Below are 20822 nucleotides of genomic sequence, written 5' to 3'. Positions count from 1 at the left end.
ACGGTCCCAGTGTTGCCTTTCTCCCCACAAAAAAATAATATTCATTTTAGCACTGCTGGCATGTCGCCCTGCGCTCAGCTGGCAGCACTAACCCCTGAGGGGGCTCATCTGAACTGAAATGCAATTCACTTAATCCTGCTGCCTAGCAACCCTTCAGAGGGTTTTCTCAGGGACAGGAAATCAGATATGTCTAAGGAAAGGCCTTTTATTCCCCCTCACCTTGTCCTCCTCCTTTTGGATTCTTTCCCTCACAGAAAGATTGTGTCAGAAACCCTGGAAGAACTACTGAAATCCATAAACGGGAATCTAACGTGCCAGGGAGATAGCTTCCTGTGTCCCAAATGGCTTTTTAAAAATGGACGTTTCCCCCCTGTTATAAGGCCTAAGGACTGAATTTCCCTGACATAGCCAGTATTCAACCCTCGTAAGCAGCATCTGGGGGGGGGGGGGAATCGCTGGAAAGTCCGGGAAAATCCGGACGTATGGCAGCCCACGTGGGCAGTGTAAATATGGGCAAATTTCATTAAGAAATAGCTCAAAAACACTCTCCCCCCTTTAAAGCTCAACAACTCTGGCCCCCTTCAAAATACCTTTTTGAAATATGGCAACCCTTATTTAATTGACACTGAAATGAGAATGCCTGTCTCGGCATCCCTGTCTGAGGAGCAGGTGAGAAGGCCCTGCCTGCGTGGTGCTGGGGGGACCAGGGTTTCATTGGTAGGACGAGAAGTAATAATAATAGTAATAATAACAACTCTGGGTGGCTCCCAACAAATTAAAATTAGAATAAAACATCAAACATTAAAAACTTGCCTAAACAGGGCTGCCTTCTTCCCATGCAGAGGTTATATTTTTGGAGAATCCTCCAGAAAAATAATCTGTCAAAGGACAGGTTGATGGCATTCTACCATTGTACTGTGGAGTGTGTATTAACTTATGGTCTGTGTGTGTGGTTTGGGAGCTGCACTGTCAGGGGAAAAACAATGCTGTCCAGGGTTGTAAGGACTGCAGAGAGAATAACTGGGTGCACTCTTCCCACCTTGGATCAATCTATGCTTCCAGGTGCCATAAGAAAGCTGCAGAGATAGCGCAGGATAGTGCGCACCCTATAAATGATCTCTTTCAGCTTCTGCCTTCTGGAAGAAGGTAAAATGAACCCTGACCATTAGGGTCCAGTCGTGGCCGACTCTGGGGTTGCGGCGCTCATCTCACTTTACTGGCCCAGGGAGCCAGCATGACTAAGCCGCTTCTGGTGAACCAGAGCAGCGCATGGAAATGCCATTTATCTTCCCGCCCAAGCAGTACCTATTTATCTACTTGCATTTTGACGTGCTTTCGAACTGCTAGGTTGACAGGAGCAGGGACTGAGCAACGGGAGCTCACCCCGTCGTGGGGATTCGAATCGCCGACTATCTGATCGGCAAGTCCTAGGTTCTGTGGTTTAACCCACAGCGCCACCCGCGTCCCCCTGGAAGAAGGTAAAGGTAAAGGTAAAGGTACCCCTGCTCGTACGGGCCAGTCTTGACAGACTCTGGGGTTGTGCGCCCATCTCACTTAAGAGGCCAGGGGCCAGCGCTGTCCGGAGACACTTCCGGGTCACGTGGCCAGCGTGACATCGCTGCTCTGGCGAGCCAGAGCCGCACACGGAAACGCCGTTTACCTTCCCGCTGGTAAGCGGTCCCTATTTATCTACTTGCACCCGGAGGTGCTTTTGAACTAGGTACAAGTTTATAAAGACTAGGACTAGCCACCTGAGAAACAGTTTTTATCCAAATGCGATTTTGGTTTTAAACACAGTGTAAGGTAGTCTCTGTGGGAGTATATTGTATTTAATTATGGGGTATCAGAGTTTGTGGGACGCAGGTGGCGCTGTGGGTTAAAGCCTCAGCGCCTAGGACTTGCCGATCGAAAGGTCGGCGGTTTGAATCCCTGCGGCGGGGTGCGCTCCCGCTGCTCGGTCCCAGCGCCTGCCAACCTAGCAGTTCGAAAGCACCTCCGGGTGCAAGTAGATAAATAGGGACCGCTTACCAGCGGGAAGGTAAATGGCGTTTCCGTGTGCGGCTCTGGCTCGCCAGAGCAGCGATGTCACGCTGGCCACGTGACCCGGAAGTGTCTCCAGACAGCGCTGGCCCCTGGCCTCTTAAGTGAGATGGGCACACAACCCCAGAGTCTGGCAAGACTGGCCCGTACGGGCAGGGGTACCTTTACCTTTACCTTTATCAGAGTTTGTAGGGGGTTAACCAAGCTGGGATAGCAGGCTTGTTGGTTTTTGAATGTCTGATGTAGATTTTTTCAATTCTGTTGTTCTGTATGGGATGATGACAATAAAGATTATCGTATCGTATCATATCAGGGTGTGAGGAGAGGCATTCTCTCCTCTCTCTCATGAGTGAGAGAAAAAGAGGGGGGGTGCCCTTCTCTGGATGTACATAGAAGGGAGAGGGGTACTGCCTCTTTTAAGATGTGCATGTGTGAGAGGAGAACATGCCTGTTCTAGGGTGTTAATGTGCATGAGAGAAAGAGGACCGCCTCTTCTAAGGCAGTATTGTCGCAGGCACGCCCCCCATTTCTGAGCAGTGCAAGAATCCAGAGGTTCCTTAGGCCAAGACATACCGAAAGAAAATAGGACTTTATTTATGTATTCCACTACAGTGGCGAGATTGTTGATTGCACAAAACTGGAAGACTGGAGAAATACCAACTAAAGAACAATGGCAAGAGAAGTTGATGAACTATGCAGAACTGGCAAAAATGACAGACTAAGAGAAAAAGACAACAGTGACTTTGAAAAAGAATGGGAACCATTTATATTATATTTGCAGGAACAAAGAAAGTCTATAGACTTGATGGCAGGATTTAAATAAACATTCACATTGTTAGCATTAGAAAATGTGTAGAAGATAGAGAAATAATATGGTGTATTCATTGTTATTTTTATGTTTTTAGGTTTGGTGTTATTGTATAAATATGTTATTAGTAGCTTTTTCTTTTAGGAGGCAGCAAAGTTGGTGAAAGGAGAAACAAACTAGAAGCGGAAGTTGGGGGAAGCCTAGGAGCGGGAGGGAGGAAGGAATGCATAGTAAATGTTATGAATATGAGATGTGTAATGAATGAAAAAGAAAAATGAATAAAAAAAAAAAAAGATTCCAGGGGTTCCTGGTGCTTATCTAAGCTTCGCTTTCCTTTGGAATGAGGACAGACTGTGGCGTCTTTTAAGATACATGGTTTATTTGCACATACATGAAACCTGAGCTTACAGTGGAGGGGCTCACAGCATTAACACCCCAAGAGGGTCTGGGTTCAACTTATCACACATCAGAGAGTCCACACCGGAGAAAGGCCGTACAAGAGTTTGGTGTGTGTGAAAACCTTCCAGGGACGGACCTTCCTCATGGCGCACAAGAGAATCCACACTGCTCATTAAAGAATGCATGCAGAGACAAACGGATAAATTTGAGTAGGTGGAAAACATGTGCGGAAACGCGTTCCTGATCTTAGGGATTTTAGGCTAATTATACAGAAATAGCTGTATGAAATCGCTATCCTTTTCGTTCCTGCATTTCTTGTGGAGACATTTCTTGTGACATTGCGAGCCTGCTGCACTCCAGACAGCTCATAAAATAAATGTGGTGTAGTGGTTGGAATATTGGATTAGGACCTGGGAGACCAGGGTTCGAATCCCTACTCAGCCCAGAAGTTCTCTGGAGAACCTTGGGCCAGTCATTGCCTCTCAGCCTAGTCTACTTTGCAGGGTTCTTGTGAGAATTCCATGTGCACTTCCTGGGAGAAAAGGATGAGATATAAATGCAACCAGTCAATCAATCAATCAATCAATCAATCAATCAAACAACACATTGATGTAAATAGAAGGTCTTCCTCATTAGTCAGTTCCTGTTCCCACAGGAGTGGGAGACAGGGGCTGTGATTCACTGCAGGCTCCTCCTTGAATGATGGGCTTCTTTCCATACACAACACAGATGTCTTGTTCCTTGGGGGCACCAACAGTGGGCTGCAATGTGGCTTTCCAATCTTCTCCACCATCAATAGGTTTAACTTCATCCTCCCCTGGGTGTGTTTCCTCAGGATACCCAATTCTGATATGGACCGGGTGCTTTTGTACGACACCTTGGTCATACACAATGCAGATGTCTTGTCCCTTAGCAGAATCGGCAACAGTCTGGGCTGGAGGTTCACTGGGGACACTGGAGTCTAGTTTGCTGTGAACGGGACCCTCCACTGAGTGGGTTTCCTGCAAACATGCCTTTCTCTCGCAGATGTTGGGGTTCTACCAGATGTTTTCCTCACCTACAATGCACACATCCTGCTCCTTAGCAGTACAAGGAATTGCCTGCACTCGGATACCCCAGGGGGATCTGCAACTTCCTCCATGAGGAAGGGGTTCCTCCTCCTCCTCCTCTGGGTAGGCTTCCTGCTTACCCCCCATTCTCTTGTGGATGATGGGCTTTGACCTGAAGGGTTCCCCATAGACAATGCACAGGTCTTGCTCCTTGCAAGTAACAGGCATTGTCATCCTGGCTGTGGCAGCAACAACGGTCTGAGCTGGAGTTTTACTTGGGACACTGGAGTCTCCTTTGCTGTAAACTGGACCCTCCCCTGAGCTGATTTTCTGCAAACATGCCTTTCTCTCGCCGGTTTTGGGGAACTGCCAGATGTTTTCCTCACCCACAATGCACACATCCTGCTCCTTAGGAGCACCAGGAATTTTCCACACTGGGATTTCCCAGGGGGATCTGCAACTTCCTCCATGAGGAAGGGGTACATCCTCCTCCTCCTCTGGGTAGGCTTCCTGCTTACCCCCCATTCTCTTGTGGATGATGGGCTTTGACCTGAAGGGTTCCCCATAGACAATGCACAGGTCTGGCTCCTTGCAAGTATCAAACATCGTCATCCTGGCTGTGGCCCAGGTGGTCTTCTTGCAGCTTTCTTCGGAGGCACAGGCCTCTTTGGCTTCATCTCCTGGCTGCCACTTTCTCTTTGCCTGTTTAGGAAAGTAGATTGATTGAAATGAGGAATCTTGAGAAAGAGGAAATACAGATAAGCAGCTCCCATTTCAGAGGGTACTTTTGAGTGCCGCATACGTACCCTGCATTTCTGACACTCCCAGCGTTGTTGTTTTATGAAAATAGCTCACAATATAATATTTCCTTCATGATCCTCACCTACACAAGGGAATAGGAATCTTGGCCACTTAGTTTAGTACTGTCTGGATTGAACCTGCAACCTTCTGCAATGCAGGGCAGAGGCCATTTAGGGCTTTAAAGGTCAGCACCAACACTTTGAATTGTGCTCGGAAACGTACTGGGAGCCAATGTAGGTCTTTCAGGACCCGAGTTATGTGGTCTCAGCGGCCACTCCCAGTCACCAGTCCAGCTGCTGCATTTTGGATTAGTGGTACCGTATTTTCCGCTCTGCAAGACACACCCGACCATAAGACGCACCTAGTTTTTAGAGGAGGAAAACCAGAAAGCAACGCAAAGCCTCTTGAGCGAAGAGGCAGGAGCGCTCCGGCTGCGCTCAAGAGGCTTTGCATGGCTATCCCTGAAGCCAGGAGAGCAAGAGGGATCGGTGCACACCGATCCCTCTTGCTCTTCTGGCTTCAGCGATAGCTGAGCAGCCTGCATTCGCTCCCTAAGACACGCACACATTTCCCCTTACTTTGTAGGAGGGGGAAAGTGTGTTTTATAGAGCGAAAAATACGGTAGTTTCCGGGTCACTTTCAAACGCAGCCCCACGTAGAGCACATTGCAGTAGTCCAAGCAGGAGATAACTGGACTTATATACATGTTGACTTATATATATGTGTGCATGTATTTTAAATCTTTCGCCCTCCCCCATTGGCCCCCAATTTGTTTGTTTCTTAAAAGGCCCAGAGCAATAATCAGACAGCGGCTTGTAAATCTGGGCTTCCCTGCCGGTTCCTGTCCCGATTCCAGCCTGCGAGCTTTCCGGATTAGCTATAAATCCAGGGGAGAGAATCGAAACCATTAAAATGGACTCAGGACGTGCGCAAATGGAAAGCTCAGATCCGCGCCCATGGTTTGCTGAGTGATTCTCACCCTCTCTATCTTAACCACCAACTAAAAAAAAAAAAGGAAACCAGCCAATGTTACCATTTCCATATGTGCTATCCTAGAGAAGGGAACTTTCAGCGTCCGAAGAGGCTGATTGGCCAAGGTCCTGATGTCACTCTGGAAGCACCGCCTTCACTATGGACGGCAGGAAACTACCTGTGTGAAAAAATAACAAGAGATGTCTAAAGAGCGCAAAGCAGTTGCTATTGTTAATATTAGAAAATCCACAAATGTCATGTGTTTTGTTGGGTCAATGCATTTTATTACCTGGTGGGATTAATTATGTCTTCATTTGATAGAATTAATTTTTTAGGGCTGTCTGGCAAAGGCCGATAACAACTAATAAAACAGGTTAAATAAAATATACAAATATTAACTGCATTGTAGACAGCAGCAATAAACACTAAAAGCAGAGTTAAACGCTGAGAACAGTGTGGAACAGCAGAAGCCTTTGCTTGTTTACTCATGAGTAAGTCCTACTTCATCCTATGCCTTTTAAAAATGTGGTTTGGGGGGGTTTATTGGGTTGTTTTTATTTTGATTATATGTTTTGTGGTTTTATATTTTGATTTTGTACTGTGAACTGCCCTGAGACCTCCAGGTATAGGGTGGTGTTATAAGAATTCCAAGGTGCTAAATAAACGTTCATAAATGTACAAGGGAAACACTTACCTAAGTATATAAGCCACATGTCTGAAATAGTACAGGAGAGTAATCCTGAAGCCATTTTGACTCTCCCAAACCATTTTGACTCTCCCAAATTGACCTCAAATATTTCTCTGCAAGGAGAAAGGAAATGGGAAAGCCTTCCCATTGTCTCTTTGCATGCAAATCCAGTCTTAAGGGCATATTTGTGTATGAATAGGGTGAGCCTGTGACCTGGATTTAGGAATTAAAAGTATTTACCATTACAAAAGAATGGCCAGGCTGCCCAGCTAATGCAATCAGTGACCATTGAGTATCTTAGCAGGCAGGATTTCTGCCTCCTTCTGTGATGTACGTATGATGTTTTTTTGGGAGAAGTCTTGGGCTACAGGGTGGGCAATTTCAAACTTGCACCATTGTTCTTGGTTCTCCCTCCTGCATGTGGGGAGTGGGACCCTGTGGCAGCAGTTTAATAAAGGGTTCTTGGATACCCCCGAAGGGAAATAGGAGCAGGTTTATTCTTATAACAGCGGTATATAAATAATAATAATAATAATAATAGGCTCCAGCCCACCCCTTCAGACAGGGGTGAATTCACAGACTTTCCTTCTTCATCTCAAGCCCCTTCACTGTCCCACTTGGGTGTTTGCTCAGCTAAAGGGGGCCAGGTGTGGGAAGTGCAAAGGCTGTGGGAATTGGAGTTCACAGAAAAACAAGCTTGATATGAAAAGAGAAATTACCGGTAAACAGCAGAGAGAAAGATCCTCTTTCTCCCTCTTGCACTTGGATTTAATAGCTTTCTTGTTTTGTTTTTCAAAAAATTGTGGCTCGGTTTCACATACTGTCAACATAATAACATCAACTTTTGTGGTTTTCTTTAAAAAAAATTTTTTTTTTGACCCTGATAATATGTTAGCTTAACCATGGGCATTCTGTTTTCCACAGTGGCTAAATCGGATAGCTCTAGAAAGACGAATTACTGGACATAGAGAACCCAGAATCTGTGGGGATGTTGAGGAAGGTAGGAGAGGATGTATTGATTAAATATGATCCCTCCTGACTCACACTAGGGAGAAAGCCATTAGAACACATTGCTTTGCAAGTTGGTGATTCGTTACAATCCTTTAAATTAAGCAATCCAGTCTTCCTTGTTCCTGGTAGGTTTCCCCTTAGTATTTCCCTCTTAAAATAATAATAACAACACAGGAGTCTTCTTTAGGAGCAAGGCTTACTTACCTTGTGGCTTCTATTCTCTGTAAGGATAAACCATGTGCTGCTGGATAAGAGCCAGAAGAGGAAGTCCAAGAGAGAAGTCGAAAGGGGAGATGGCCATGTGCTCAGCCCTTTTAAAGGGTCTGCTAGGGCCACGCCCACCTACCTGGTCACACGCAAGGGGAGGGGCTCCAGAACAGGTATGTCCTCCCTCTCTGGAGCCACATTCCCCTGTGGGTCCACTCTAGGCAACAGGAAAATGTTGTACTTGACTACTTCAGTGATGATATAATCCCACATGCCCCTTTCTCAGGCAATACAACATAAAGGTAAAGGTACCCCTGCCCGTACGGGCCAGTCTTGACAGACTCTGGGGTTGTGCGCCCATCTCACTTAAGAGGCTAGGGGCCAGCGCTGTCCGGAGACACTTCCGGGTCACGTGGCCAGCGTGACATCGCTGCTCTGGCGAGCCAGAGCCGCACACGGAAACGCCGTTTACCTTCCCGCTGGTAAGCGGTCCCTATTTATCTACTTGCACCCGGAGGTGCTTTCGAACTGCTAGGTTGGCAGGCGCTGGGACCGAGCAGCGGGAGCGCACCCCGCCGCAGGGATTCGAACCGCCAACCTTTCGATCGGCAAGTCCTAGGCGCTGAGGCTTTAACCCACAGCGCCACCTGCGTCCCTTGCAATACAACATACACAATTTTTATTCAACCACCCTGTTATGTATTGAGTTGAATAGGATCCAAATTGCAGCAGTCTGATTGGTCTTAGAACAATGGCATTCAGAATGCAGCAGTCTGATTGGTCCTAGAACAATAGGATTCAGAATGCAGGAGTCTGATTGGTCCTAGAACAATAGGATCCAGAATGCAGCAGTCTGATTGGTCCACAGGAGCCACCCAATCTAACTCCAGGTGAAAGTGAATCTGCAACCTGATTGGCCTACAGGAGAATCCTGGAATTAGCCAATCACGTGGGGGGCCCATTGTGTAAATAATATTTAACGCTGTATTCTTTTTAATACTTGATTGGGAGCCGCCCAGAGTGGCTGGGGAAACTTAGCCAGATGGGCGGGGTATAAATAATAAATTATTATTATTATTATTATTATTATTATTATTATTAATAATAATAATAATAATAATGTATATAAAGCAGACAGTTCGGGGAAACATTCCATTCCTCACTACTATGATCTGAATAAAGAGCATGAAATCTACACTCAACTCCGAGTATATTTCACACCTAGAGTCCAAGCTTGACACGTAGGTTCTGGAACTGCAGTCATTTAATCGGTATGACAGTAAGACCGTTCCACAAGTCCCTCTTGCCCAAAGTGGTACTTCTTCACCCCAATGCACTTTGCCCTTGCGTGGAATTTCTCACTCTGGAACAGATTTAGGCAACTCTGGTTGCCCTCCAGCAGACTGACAGGTTCCTTTCTCACCAACGCAAAGTCCTCAGTTAGTTGACTGAGCCAGGCTAAGATCCTTGCAAGAATTTTGCCGCCCACAGCTAATAAAGAGAAGCCCCAATAGTTTCCATAATCCGTTCTGTCACCATTTTAAAAAAAAAAAAATTGATAATTTTGGCATCCCTAAAGTCTGCTGGGATCTCCTCTCTCTCCCAGATTTTTAAACGAGCTTTGGAGTATGCCAGCTTTCAGCATTTCACAGAACACTTCATCAGTGTGCACAAGTTCATAAAAACGAGAGACACTTGCATTTTGATGTATTTTTAATCCTTGCTGGAAGCCGCCCAGAGTGGCCGGGGAAGCCCAGCCAGATGGGCAGAGTACAAATAATAAATTATTATTATTATTATTATTATTATTATTATTATTATTATTATACTGTTAGTGATCTCTTACCACAGTAAGCCACATTGTTTTAAGAACTTTGCTTTATATTTTTAAGAGGTTATGAAGAGTCAGACACGACTAAACGACTAGCCAACAACAACATATATCCCACCCTTCCATTGTAAAAAAATGTTTGGGGTGGCTCATAGCATATTAAAAATAACTTTTAAAAAAAGGAAATTTGCACGAGTCTTCCTTGGTTTCACAGAACCAATCGCCTAGGCCTGCCCTAGCACATCTCTGAGACATCTCTGCTCCAAAATATTGTCAAATCCTCTTTCAAAGCCCATCTCAGGTGGTGCCCTACATTTGGGGCAGCATATTCCATCAGGGCTCTTCTTATGTTCTGACAGTATTATGAGAAAACATTTTTTCTCTGTGTCCAGTTTTCTCTGTACAAAGTAACAGGAAAACTTCACCTGCTGGATTTCCTCCTGTAGTGATAGTATTAAAAGTGTAGCCACCCTGCCAAAAAAAAAAAAATTGCAATCCTAGACGATTAAAACCTAGGATCACCCCCTCCTCTCTCTTTTAAGGCAAAGTATTTCTCATGCCTTTAACGGCTATGTCGCAGGCAGAAATCCATCTGGAGCAAAGCTTCACCTGTGGAGTTTCCTACTGTCACGCACCTATTAAAGAGGCGGCAGCCCTGTCATTAACAATCTCAGATAATAAAGAAATAGTATTACCATTCTCTGAATAAAAATGACTGAGCTCTGCTACAACTTTACCAGCTTGTAGTAGGCAGAAACCCACCAGGTGCAGCAAGGAAGTGATAGGGAGAAACTTCCATTGTTGGATCTTTCCACCTGGGAAGGAGAGAGAACGAGGCAGCGGAAACCAGATCCCAGATCCAGACTTCTTTGCGTTTAGATGAGCTACAAAAAAAGGGGCTTCCTCTGTGTTCCTAGAGACACCAGTCAGTGGGATGTAAGACAGAGCAAATATCTCCCCTCTTTTAAAGATGGATATGCACCCTTAATTTAACTGGACGGCAGGCAGAAATCCAACTGATGCAGCTCACGTTCCTTCCCTCGCACGGAGGTGCCAAGATAGGAAGAAACAGCCACTACCTATTAAAAGTACAAGAAGGGCAGAGAAGGGGGAGTGTGACACCCCCCTCAAAAAAACAACCCCCATTTCAAAACTGCCTGCAGTTAAATGAGGGTTTACTCCAAATTCCTGGAGAGGACACTGGGCAGTGCTCTTTTAAAAGCGGGGCAGGCCTCTTGCTGCGCCTTTGATTGAACTAAACTGGCAGGCAGAAATCCACCCGGTGCAGCTCAACCTTAGAGGTGTAATGATGGGCAGAAAGGGACCTGAGATATAAGGAAGGCAGAGAGGGAAAGAGAGGGAAGGAAATAAAGTTTCCACTACCCCCGCCACCCCCCCCCCGCAATAGATGGATGGATGGAGAGATCTGCTCCAAATCGGCCAGCGTTTAAACGAGGGCTCACTCCGGATTCCTAGACAGACCAGTGTGGGTGGCCTGTGAGGCCAAGCCTCCTGATGTCAGGGGCTAATCCGTCCCCTTCCTGCTTTGCTCCCTCCCTCCTTCCCCTCGTGCGTGGGAATCTGGAGTCCGGATTTCCCAGGAGCCGCAGGAGTGAAGTTTGGCATCTGGGCTGGGCTGCAGGAGGGGTGAGCGAAACAGGCCCGGGGGGATCTTATATATTTTTTTTTGGGGGGGGGGTGAGTGAGGCCACCTTCTATTCCTCCCCTCCCTTCCTCCCTTCTTCGCCCCGATCCTCTCCTTTTATTCCTCCCTCCCCCCCCCCCCCATTTCCCCTCCCCTCCCCTCCCTCCCAATGCACGGTGGTTGTTGTTGTCGTCGTCGTTTGTTTGTTTGCAAAAGAAAAGCAGCGCCGCGCAAAGATCCGCGCCCGCGCAGAGGAGAGCAAGCGGGCGCCGCTGCGGGGGGGGGGGGAGGAATGTGGGGTCCCCGTCCCGTGACGCTCGCCTGCCGGCTGGGGGAAGCCCGAGCTGGCTCGCCCCCTCCGGGCATGCGCGCAGGGTGGGGGGGGGTCCTTTCCGGAGCATGCTCACGAGGGGCGAGTGAAGCCGCCGCGTGCCCTTAGCCCTCAGTTCTAGGAAGTTTCTTCTTGCTGTGGGTGGGGAGGGGGGTGCCCCCCCAAATTAATTACTAATTAGGGATATGCAGGATGAACTACGGAAAGAGAAGAAGGGTAGTCACTGATTTAATGTTGTTTAAATGAATATTTTGAAATGCATATTAGAAAATTTAATAAAAGTTAGGTATCAAAATTAGTTAATTGTGGTGGGGGTCCCCCAATATTGATCGATTGATCACTCTAATAATTAATTAATTTGTATACTGCCCTATACCCATAGGTCTCTGGGCAGTTCACAACAAAAATCTCTCTCTCTCTCTGTATATGCCCCACAAAATACATAATAAAAATAAAGACAATCCACTAATCCTGGGTTGTTAATATTTTTTTTGTGTGTGTGTGAAAGTAAACAGCAACAAAACACTCCTAGTTGACTGTGATTTGTTTCAAACTGGCTTTAATGTTGTGGTTTTTTAAAATTGCTGTAACCAGCCCTGGGATTTTATGGTGCAGGGCTGGTAAGAAGGTGAGTTGATGATGAAGAAGAAGAAGGTTTTTTTGATAAAAATAAAAATAATGAAGTGACGGTAGTAATCTTTTGATCAAAGTGCCGTGGGTGACAGCACCAAATGGTGCCGTCGGCAACAGCAGCAGCAGAAAGTGTTGGTGCTCTGTACTAGTGAGAACCATGACAAAGAAAGTACTGTTAATAAGCAATGTACAGCAAAATACAAGATATGAAAGAAACAAAGCAGTAAGCATTCAGTTAAAAAGCATACAGCACCTAACACAGTGCTTTACAATTGCTGCAGCAGGCAGCAATGATAGGGTCCACTGAGATCCTCAGTAATTTTCAAAAGGTCATGTGGGGCTTGGGAAGCATTGCACAAACTGATGGGCCCTCTTTTAGTCGCAATGATTAATTTTTATCTTTCCTTCTTCAGGGGAGAAAACAGCTCCAGGCCTCTAACATTGCCCACTGCTGTGTAAAATTCCTCATGGATTAAGCATCCCAATGTTCTCAGCTTTTGCTGAGAGACGCCTATGCAAATGTGAAGAGAGTGACCCATGGCTGGGAATTGTTTTTGGAGACATGAGCGCCTGAGGAAAAAGGTTTGGGGGTGACGACTGGGCAAGTGTGGCCTCCTCACGCCTCCCGTTGCACACGGTGTGTTCGGACGGGAATGAAAATGGAGGGCCGGGAGTCGGAAGGGCTCAAACCGTTGGTGGGGCTGGAAGGGAAAGTCAGGGGCTCTCACCCGGCTCCGTCCAGAACCACAAGGGCCTTTTTTGGCTGGGCACCATCACAGCAGGTCAAGCAGGAGCCGGACGAGGGCCTTTCTGACTGCTGGGAGACCCAGCTGGAAGAATTCCCCGAGGCGGCGCGGTCCCCTCCGTCCGGACGGGGCAACAACGTGCAGTCGCCGGAACCCACCCCCTGGGACGACGCAAAGGAGCTTCTGGCATCTTTCAAGGGAGCTGTGGAAGGATGCCGGTGGGCTCGCGAGGAAGCCGCCCCCAGGCTTGTCCCAGACACTGGAAGAAGGGGGTTTGGGGCAGCGAAGGAAGAGGCCCTGGGCGGAGATGCCCCGAGCAGGGACACCCTGCGCCAGCGCTTCCGGGAATTCCGCTACCAGGAGGCCGAAGGTCCCCGAGAAGCCTGTGGGCACCTCTGGTACCTTTGCCACCACTGGCTGAAGCCAGAGCGCTTCTCCAAGGAGCAGATCCTGGAGCAGGTGATTCTGGAGCAGTTTCTGAACATCCTGCCCACCGAACTCCAGAGCTGGGTGACGGGGAGCAGCCCGGAAACATGTGCCCAAGCGGTGGGCCTGGCGGAGGATTTCCTGCAGATGAAGCAAGAGGCCGAGAGGCAGGAGCAAAAGGTGAGAGGTGGCTCGCATGGAAGGCGCTGGAAGCTTGGCGGATGATAGCCAGGTGGAGGGAGAGGCTGGCTCAGAGGGGCAGTGAGGCAGGCATCTCCAGGTCGGACTGGGAGAGAGAACCCAGTCTGAAATTCTAGAGGCAGTGAAGACGGTACTGAACTGCATGACTTAGCAGAAAGCGTCTTTCTGTTTTCCTAAGGTCAGGTCTCCCAGAACCAGGAGAGGCATGAAAAGGGCAGAGGGGATAGTAGGCACCATCTCAGATTGCTTGGGGAAAACCCTGGAGAAATGGAGAGATTTCAGCCTCGGCAGCTGCTTCATGGATGCGAAACCTGTCGGAGATGAGTTGCTTTGCTCATTAGGTCTGACACTCCCGTGTTGATCCTTTTAGCTAATAAAGAGCTAATTCCAATTTGCTAGGTGTGATTTAATGCTGGCTCGCGCCTGTCAATAGTTTATGGTTTTTTTATTTCTGTTAATGTAAACAGCTTTTCTTATTCTGATGCTGATGCTTATTATTTTTATTTTATTCATTTTATTTCATTTCATTTTATATGATGCCCATCTGACTGGGTTACAATAAATTAAAACACAGTAAGACATCAAACATTAAAAACTTCCTGATACAGTGCTGCTTTCAGATGTCTCCTAAAAGTCAGGTAGTTGTTTATTTCTTCGACATCTGATGGGAGGGCGTTCCACAGGGCAGGTGCCACTACTGAGAAGGCCCTCTGCCTGGTTCCCTGTACCTTCGCTTCCTGCATTGAGGGAACCGCCAGAAGGCCCTCGGAGCTGGACCTCAGCGTCCAGGCAGAACTGAGGCAAGTGGAGACGTTCCTTCAGGCATGCAGGGCCAAAGCTATTTAGGGCTTTAAAGGTCAGCACCAACACTTTGAATTCTGCTCTGAAACTATGCAAAGCTAGACAAACTAACAGGAAGAATTCAAAACCTGTGGGACCAGAGATTCTCAGAAGTAAATATATGAACTATTTGAAGTGTAATTGTAATGAACAGATTACACTAGTAGGATTGCAAGAAGATTTGTAAGGAGGATTATTTGAAATATTGCAAAAAGGACTATGAAGAAAATTAGTAAAGGTAAAGGGACCCCTGACCATTAGGTCCAGTCGTGACTGACTCTGGGGTTGCGCGCTCATCTCACTCTATAGGCCAAGGGAGCCGGCGTTTATCCGCAGACAGCTTCCGGGTCATGTGGCCAGCATGACTAAGCTGCTTCTGGTGAACCAGAGCAGCGCACGGAAACGCCGCTTACCTTCCCACCGGAGCGGTACCTATTTATCTACTTGCACTGGTGTGCTTTCGAACTGCTAGGTTGGCAGGAGCAGGGACTGAGCAACGGGAGCTCACCACGTCGCGGGGATTCGAACTGCCGCCCTTCTGATTGGCAAGTCCTAGGCTCTGTGGTTTAACCCACAGCGCCACCCGCGTCCCAGAAAATTATTAGTTAATGATAATTAAGAGTAATAGTAAAATTAGGAAATGCAGAATAAGTGATAAAAACGGAAAGTCACCAGAGGAGCTGACGGAAGTAAAAAAATATTGTGTAAGATAAGAAATTATGTTAAATGAATGTTGGAAACGATATGTTAAAAAACTAATAAAAATATTTATATATAAAAAAATCTGCTCTGAAATGTACTGGGAGCTAAAATACAAGTATTTTGTTTTTTTAAAAATAAACCAACCACTGAGCCGCACTTGCCCAAAGTTTCATTCCCCCTTTCTTTTCTTTACAGCAAGCGGAAATGACGGCTGACCCAGAGAGCTCTCAGCTGGCTGCAGAGCCTTTCTCCCTGACGGATTCTCTCCCAAGTCCCCCGGATGTGAACCTCCCTTCCCCGGAGCCCAGGAGACGGCGGGACGCCTGGTCCCGCAAGGAGACCATCGCCTTCATTGACATCTGGAAAGCGGAGGACGTCCAGATCGCTCTGGGTCAGCAGTACCGCAACATGAAGCTCTTTGCCTGGATTGCCGACCGCCTCCGCGAACGGGGCTTCGAGCGGGACGCCGAGCAGTGCCGCAGCCGGGCCAAAGACCTCAAGCGTGGCTACAAGGAGATCAAGTGCGGGAACCTCCACTCGGGGAGGGCGCCCAAGACCGCCCCCTACTTCAAGCTGCTGGAGCAGTTCCTCTGCCTCCGCAAGGGCATCGTCTGTGGGAAGGTTTGCGGGGCCGGCGTGGTGGAGCGGTTGGACAAGCGGCGCAAGAGGCTGCCCCTCAACCCCATGGCCGCCACCAGGATCGCCAGGGAAGCGGCCAGCGCCGCCCCGGAGGCAGCCGCGAACGAGCGGCAGTACGTCCTCCCCTTGCCGCAGTCCTCCCCTCCCAAAGAGCTCCAGGGGGCGGCCGTCGAGCCGGGCAGGCAGGCCCGAAAGCCGTCCAAGGATGACGACGTGCTGATCGTGGGGAAAGAGGAGCCATCGCGGGGCAGTAGTGTCCCCTTGCCCTCCCCAGAGACCCCTGCTGAACCTCAGGTGTCAAGTGAGTGGCACTTTTATCTGTGGCGCTTTGTGGCTTGGGCACAGTTCTTTTGTGGCATACAGTAGTACCTCAGGTTAAAGACACTTCAGGTTACAGACTCTGCTAACCCAGAAATAGTACCTCAGGTTAAGAACTTGCTTCAGGATGAGAACAGAAATCGCACGGCGGCGGCGGCGGCAGCAGGAGGCCTCAGTAGCTAAAGTGGTACCTCAGGTTCAGAACAGTTTCAGCTTAAGAATGGACCTCCAGAACAAATTAAGTTCCTAACCAGAGGTACCACTGTATAATGGCTGTGGGGTGCGATGTCAATGTTCTCCCTCCTCTGTCGGAGGCAGCATGTGTGTTTCGCTTATTTATTTCGCAAAATTTATATTGTGAAAAAGAAAACGACCAAGCCTAAAAAGCAGTGTGTGAAAAGAATAAAACCATGAAATTACCAGTTAAAAGGAAAAGTTAAGAGCAGCCATTTACGGATTGCCTATTGAGCCCTCGCTTTGGCCAGGACTTCCCATCACTTCACTTGCCAATATGAGGGCAGAGGGGGCAAATACCCAACCCTTACAGGTAGCTCCCGTTTCTGGGCTCCAAGCCTAGGATCAAAGTAGACCAATTAGCTTATATCAAAGCAAGTGAATGTAAACAGGTATGTGCTCCCACAAGAGGCAGTGGGAAACCTTGGAGGTTTTTAAGCAGAGGTTGATTGTCCATCTGTCATGGAATGCTGTCCTGTGGAATGCTCTCTCTTCGAATGTCAAGGGATAAGGAACTACATAACATATAGAACAGGGGTAGGTAGCGTAAGGCCCAGGGGCCGGATGCAGCCCAATAGCCTTCTCAATCCGGCCCACGGATGGTCCAGGAATCAGCGTGTTTTTACATGAATAGAATGTGTCCTTTTATTTAAAATGCATCTCTGGGTTATTTGTGGGGCATAGGAATTCGTTCATTTTTTTCTTCAAAATATAGTCCGGCCCACCACATGGTCTGAGGGGTGGTGGACCAGCCCACAGCTGAAAAAGGTTGCTGACCCCTGATATAGAAGATACCTAAAGGCAGCCCTGTATTGGGAAGTTTTTAATGTTTGATGTTTTGGTGTGTTCTGATATATTCTATGAGCTGCCCAGAGTGGCTGGGGAAACTCAGTCAGGTGGAAGAGGGTATCAATAATAAAATTATTATTATTATTAACTACCATATCATGAAGCTTAGCTGGCAACATTACGATGTTGGAAAGTTGATAATTGCCCAAACCTGCTGTGGAGGAACCTGGTCCTGAGCTGCATTGGGTATTTTAGTGCCAACACCTTGAACTTGCCCCAGTTTGACAAAAGATTCTCATCCACAATAGTTACACATCAGATAAGATGTGTGTTTTGTGTCTGTGTGCGTCTTTTCCTTTAGGCCTCGAATGTCCGTGATTCTATGACGAGGGCTGGTGGCTGTGTTTTATTTCCTTCACTCCTTCTCCTTCCTTTTGTCTCTCCTCAGACGCTGCGGAGGAGCCAAGGAGGCCGAATGCCGGCAACGTGGAGCGCATCCGCTTCCGGCGGGAGCGCAACTGGCGCCAGCGATTAGAGTCCGCCCGGCGGCCGGCGGACCCCACATCCTCCCCGGCGATGGTGTCCTCCTCCAAGGCGAACGCTGACCTTGTGGATGCACTGCGGCAGCTGCACCGGCAGGACCTGCAGGCCTTTGAAAACACCCGGCAGGAGGAGCGTGCTGAGGACAGGCAGGAGAGGCGCCAGGAAAAGCAGGAGCGGGAGGAGGACCGCGCCACCACTCACCGCATGATCGCCGCCATCGAACGCTCCCACCAGACGCTGGCCGACCTCATGGGCAGGCAGACCTCCGCCATGGAGGCCATTGCGACGGCCTTTTCGACCCCGAGATACCCCTCTCCCAGCCTCTTTCCGGGGTTCAGCCCCCCGTGGTCCGCCCAGCAGGCCGCTCCCAACTCCGTGGAGAGGCAGGCCAGCGCCTCAGGGAGCAGCACGATACCCTTGTCTTCCCCCACCCCTGACGAACCCAGGGTGCACGTTCCTGCCGTGGCTCCGGGACCCGACCCGGTGCCAGGCCCCCTGTGTCCCTCCACCAGCCCCGAGCCTTTCCCTCCCTTAACGAACCCAAGTCCCGGAGATTCGCCGGCAACCTCTCTGCCAGCTGCCGTCACACACCCCAGCACCACTTTGAAGCAGAGCCAGAAGAGGAAAAACTGTGACTGAGCGACACTTTGCAGTCCCCCATACTTTCTCGTCCGACCAGGTGGTTCCCACTGCCATCCTGTTCCGTTCCTTCTCCTTATTGATTGCAGTCTATGGAGTTTGTCATTGTTCCACCTCACTTTTTTCCCTTGCAAACAACGCTGGATCATGCCAATGGGGGTCTCTGCATTCCGGCATACTGGTCGACCAGCTGGAGAACCCTGAAGGAAAGAAGGCTCAAGGCCTGTGGAATGGTGTTGGGACAACAATGAGGGAGAAGAGGGAGCAGACTGGGGAGAGGAGGTGTCAGAAGCTGAAGGGGTAACAGGGCTTAGTGAGGGGGGAGAGTCTGTGGCAGAGAGCAGCCCAGAATCAGAGGCAGAAGCTGAAGCAGGAGGGTGGGAGGAGAGAGGACTCTGGCTGATGAAGAGTCGTGGATGTCTCACCTTCCTGCTGCGACAAGCTCCCTTCCCTCTTGTTCTCCCAGAACCAGGAGAGGCATAAAGAGGAGGGGCTTTATACAGGCACAGTCTCCGATTGCTCAGAAAAGGCCCTGGAGATGAGGGGAGTTAGGCAGCCATAGGGAGGCCTTCAGTCTCAGCTACTGCTTCATGGAGGAGATCAGTTGCTCTGCTCATTAGGCCGGACACTCCTGTGCATATCCTGTTTTTGCTAATAAAGAGTTAACTCCAACTTGCTTGGTGTGATTTACTGCTGGCTCACTCCTGTCAATGTCTCAGTGCCCGCGGAGTCCGAGAGCAATAGCCCAACGCTCCCCATTTCTGATCCCCAGTGACTGGTATTCAAAGACATATTGCCTCTTGACAGGGCTACTAGCCACAGATAGTCTTATCCTCCACAAATTTGTCCCATATTCTTTTAAAAGCATCTGAGTTGGTGGCCATCACTGCTTCTCATATTCGCATATTCTCAGCCTGCCTGCTTTTTTAATAATTATTATTTCATGCACCAAGTTTTCATCAGCATCGGAAAGTGATATTGGCATGATTAGAGAACTTCAGCTTCTGTTTTTGTTTTTTTAACCCCAGATAGCAGGCTTCCATCTTATTTCTTATTTGGAGAACTTTTTATGCACCATCATAATAGTAATCTTTCAGTGGTGTGCATAAACAGAAAATCTACTAATGACACACAAAATCAGCCGCGTTTACTAATAACACACACATAAAACCAGCCAGGTTTTCATTAATTGATTTAGAAAGATTAGCAAGCTGCTGAATCAAATTGCCCTTCAGTTCTGAATGGCCTGTGGCCATTCAGATACTGCAGGAATCAGAATTGTAGAGCTGGAAGGGAACCCAAGGGTTATCTAGTCCAACCCCATCAGTACAGCTCCCATCATCCCTGACCATTGGCCATACTGACTGAGGCTAATGGGAGATGAAGCCCACCGACATAGGGAAGGCCGCAACCTTAGTGTACATTATAAAATTTGTAGAATTTTTGCTAGAAGCCGCAAAATTATTATAAGATCAGTTTTTGTAGAAGGATCAAAATGCAGATGAAACCAGAAAAACCTATAAAAGTAACCTAGGTGACTAAATTGGGGCGGCCCAACTTTTCATACCAAGTGGGCTTCACAAGTACTCCTACAGGGAACCTACTGTGGGGGTGGAAGCAAAGCCAAAATGACATACTCCCCTCGGTCCTCGTGCTGCCTTTCCAAAGCCGGCTAAGCAAGGCAACAGGCTTTAGGAAGCAGTCACAACTGTGCCAAGTTTGATTTTCATCTTTTAAATTTTCTTCCCTTAAATTTTCTTCCCTTCTGGCGGTTCCCTCACTGCGAGAAGCCAAATTACGGGGAACCAGGCAGAGGGCCTTCTCGGTAGTGGCACCTGCCCTGCGGAACGCCCTCCCACCAGATGTCAAGGAGAAGAACAACTACCAGACTTTTAGAAGACATCTGAAGGCAGCCCTGTTTAGGGAAGCTTTTAATGTTTGATGCATTACTGTATTTTAATATTTTGTTGGAAGCCACCCAGAGTGACTGGGGAAGCCCAGCCAGATGGGAGGGGTATAAATAATAAACTATCATCATCATCTTTGACCAAACTGGGGGAGGCAGTGGAAGACAGGAGTGCCTGGCATGCTCTGGTCCATGGGGTCACTAAGAGTTGGACACGACTAGACGACTAGACGACCGAGAACTCCCAGAAGTGCAAGCTGGATTTAGAAGAGGCAGAGGAACCAGAGACCAAATTGCAAACATGCGCTGGATTATGGAGAAAGCTAGAGAGTTCCAGAAAGACATTTACTTCTGCTTCATTGACTATGCAAAAGCCTTTGACTGTGTCGACCATGGCAAACTATGGCAAGTTCTTAAAGAAATG

The 20822-nt window shown here is 48.2% G+C and overlaps 2 protein-coding genes across 3 annotated transcripts in view; one reads left to right on the top strand and one right to left on the bottom strand.

The window, feature by feature from the left end:
* The window catches only part of LOC307208477 (uncharacterized protein), a 130190-nt gene that overhangs the window by 41612 nt on the left and 67756 nt on the right, over window positions 1-20822 (bottom strand). The window lies entirely within an intron of this gene.
* Window positions 11124-19164, top strand: LOC307207636 (uncharacterized protein). Its single transcript, XM_079961686.1, has 4 exons — window positions 11124-11453; window positions 12829-13767; window positions 15526-16270; window positions 17759-19164. The coding sequence occupies exons 2-4, from the start codon at window positions 13069-13071 to the stop codon at window positions 18490-18492; spliced, it is 2178 nt and encodes a 725-aa protein (XP_079817812.1). The 5' UTR covers window positions 11124-11453; window positions 12829-13068; the 3' UTR covers window positions 18493-19164.

This window comes from Podarcis cretensis (genome assembly GCF_951804945.1).
Source record: "Podarcis cretensis genome assembly, chromosome: 2".
Lineage (NCBI taxonomy): Eukaryota > Metazoa > Chordata > Lepidosauria > Squamata > Lacertidae > Podarcis > Podarcis cretensis.
The sequence above is the reverse complement of the archived record's forward strand: the minus strand, read 5'-3'. Positions and strand labels throughout refer to the sequence as shown.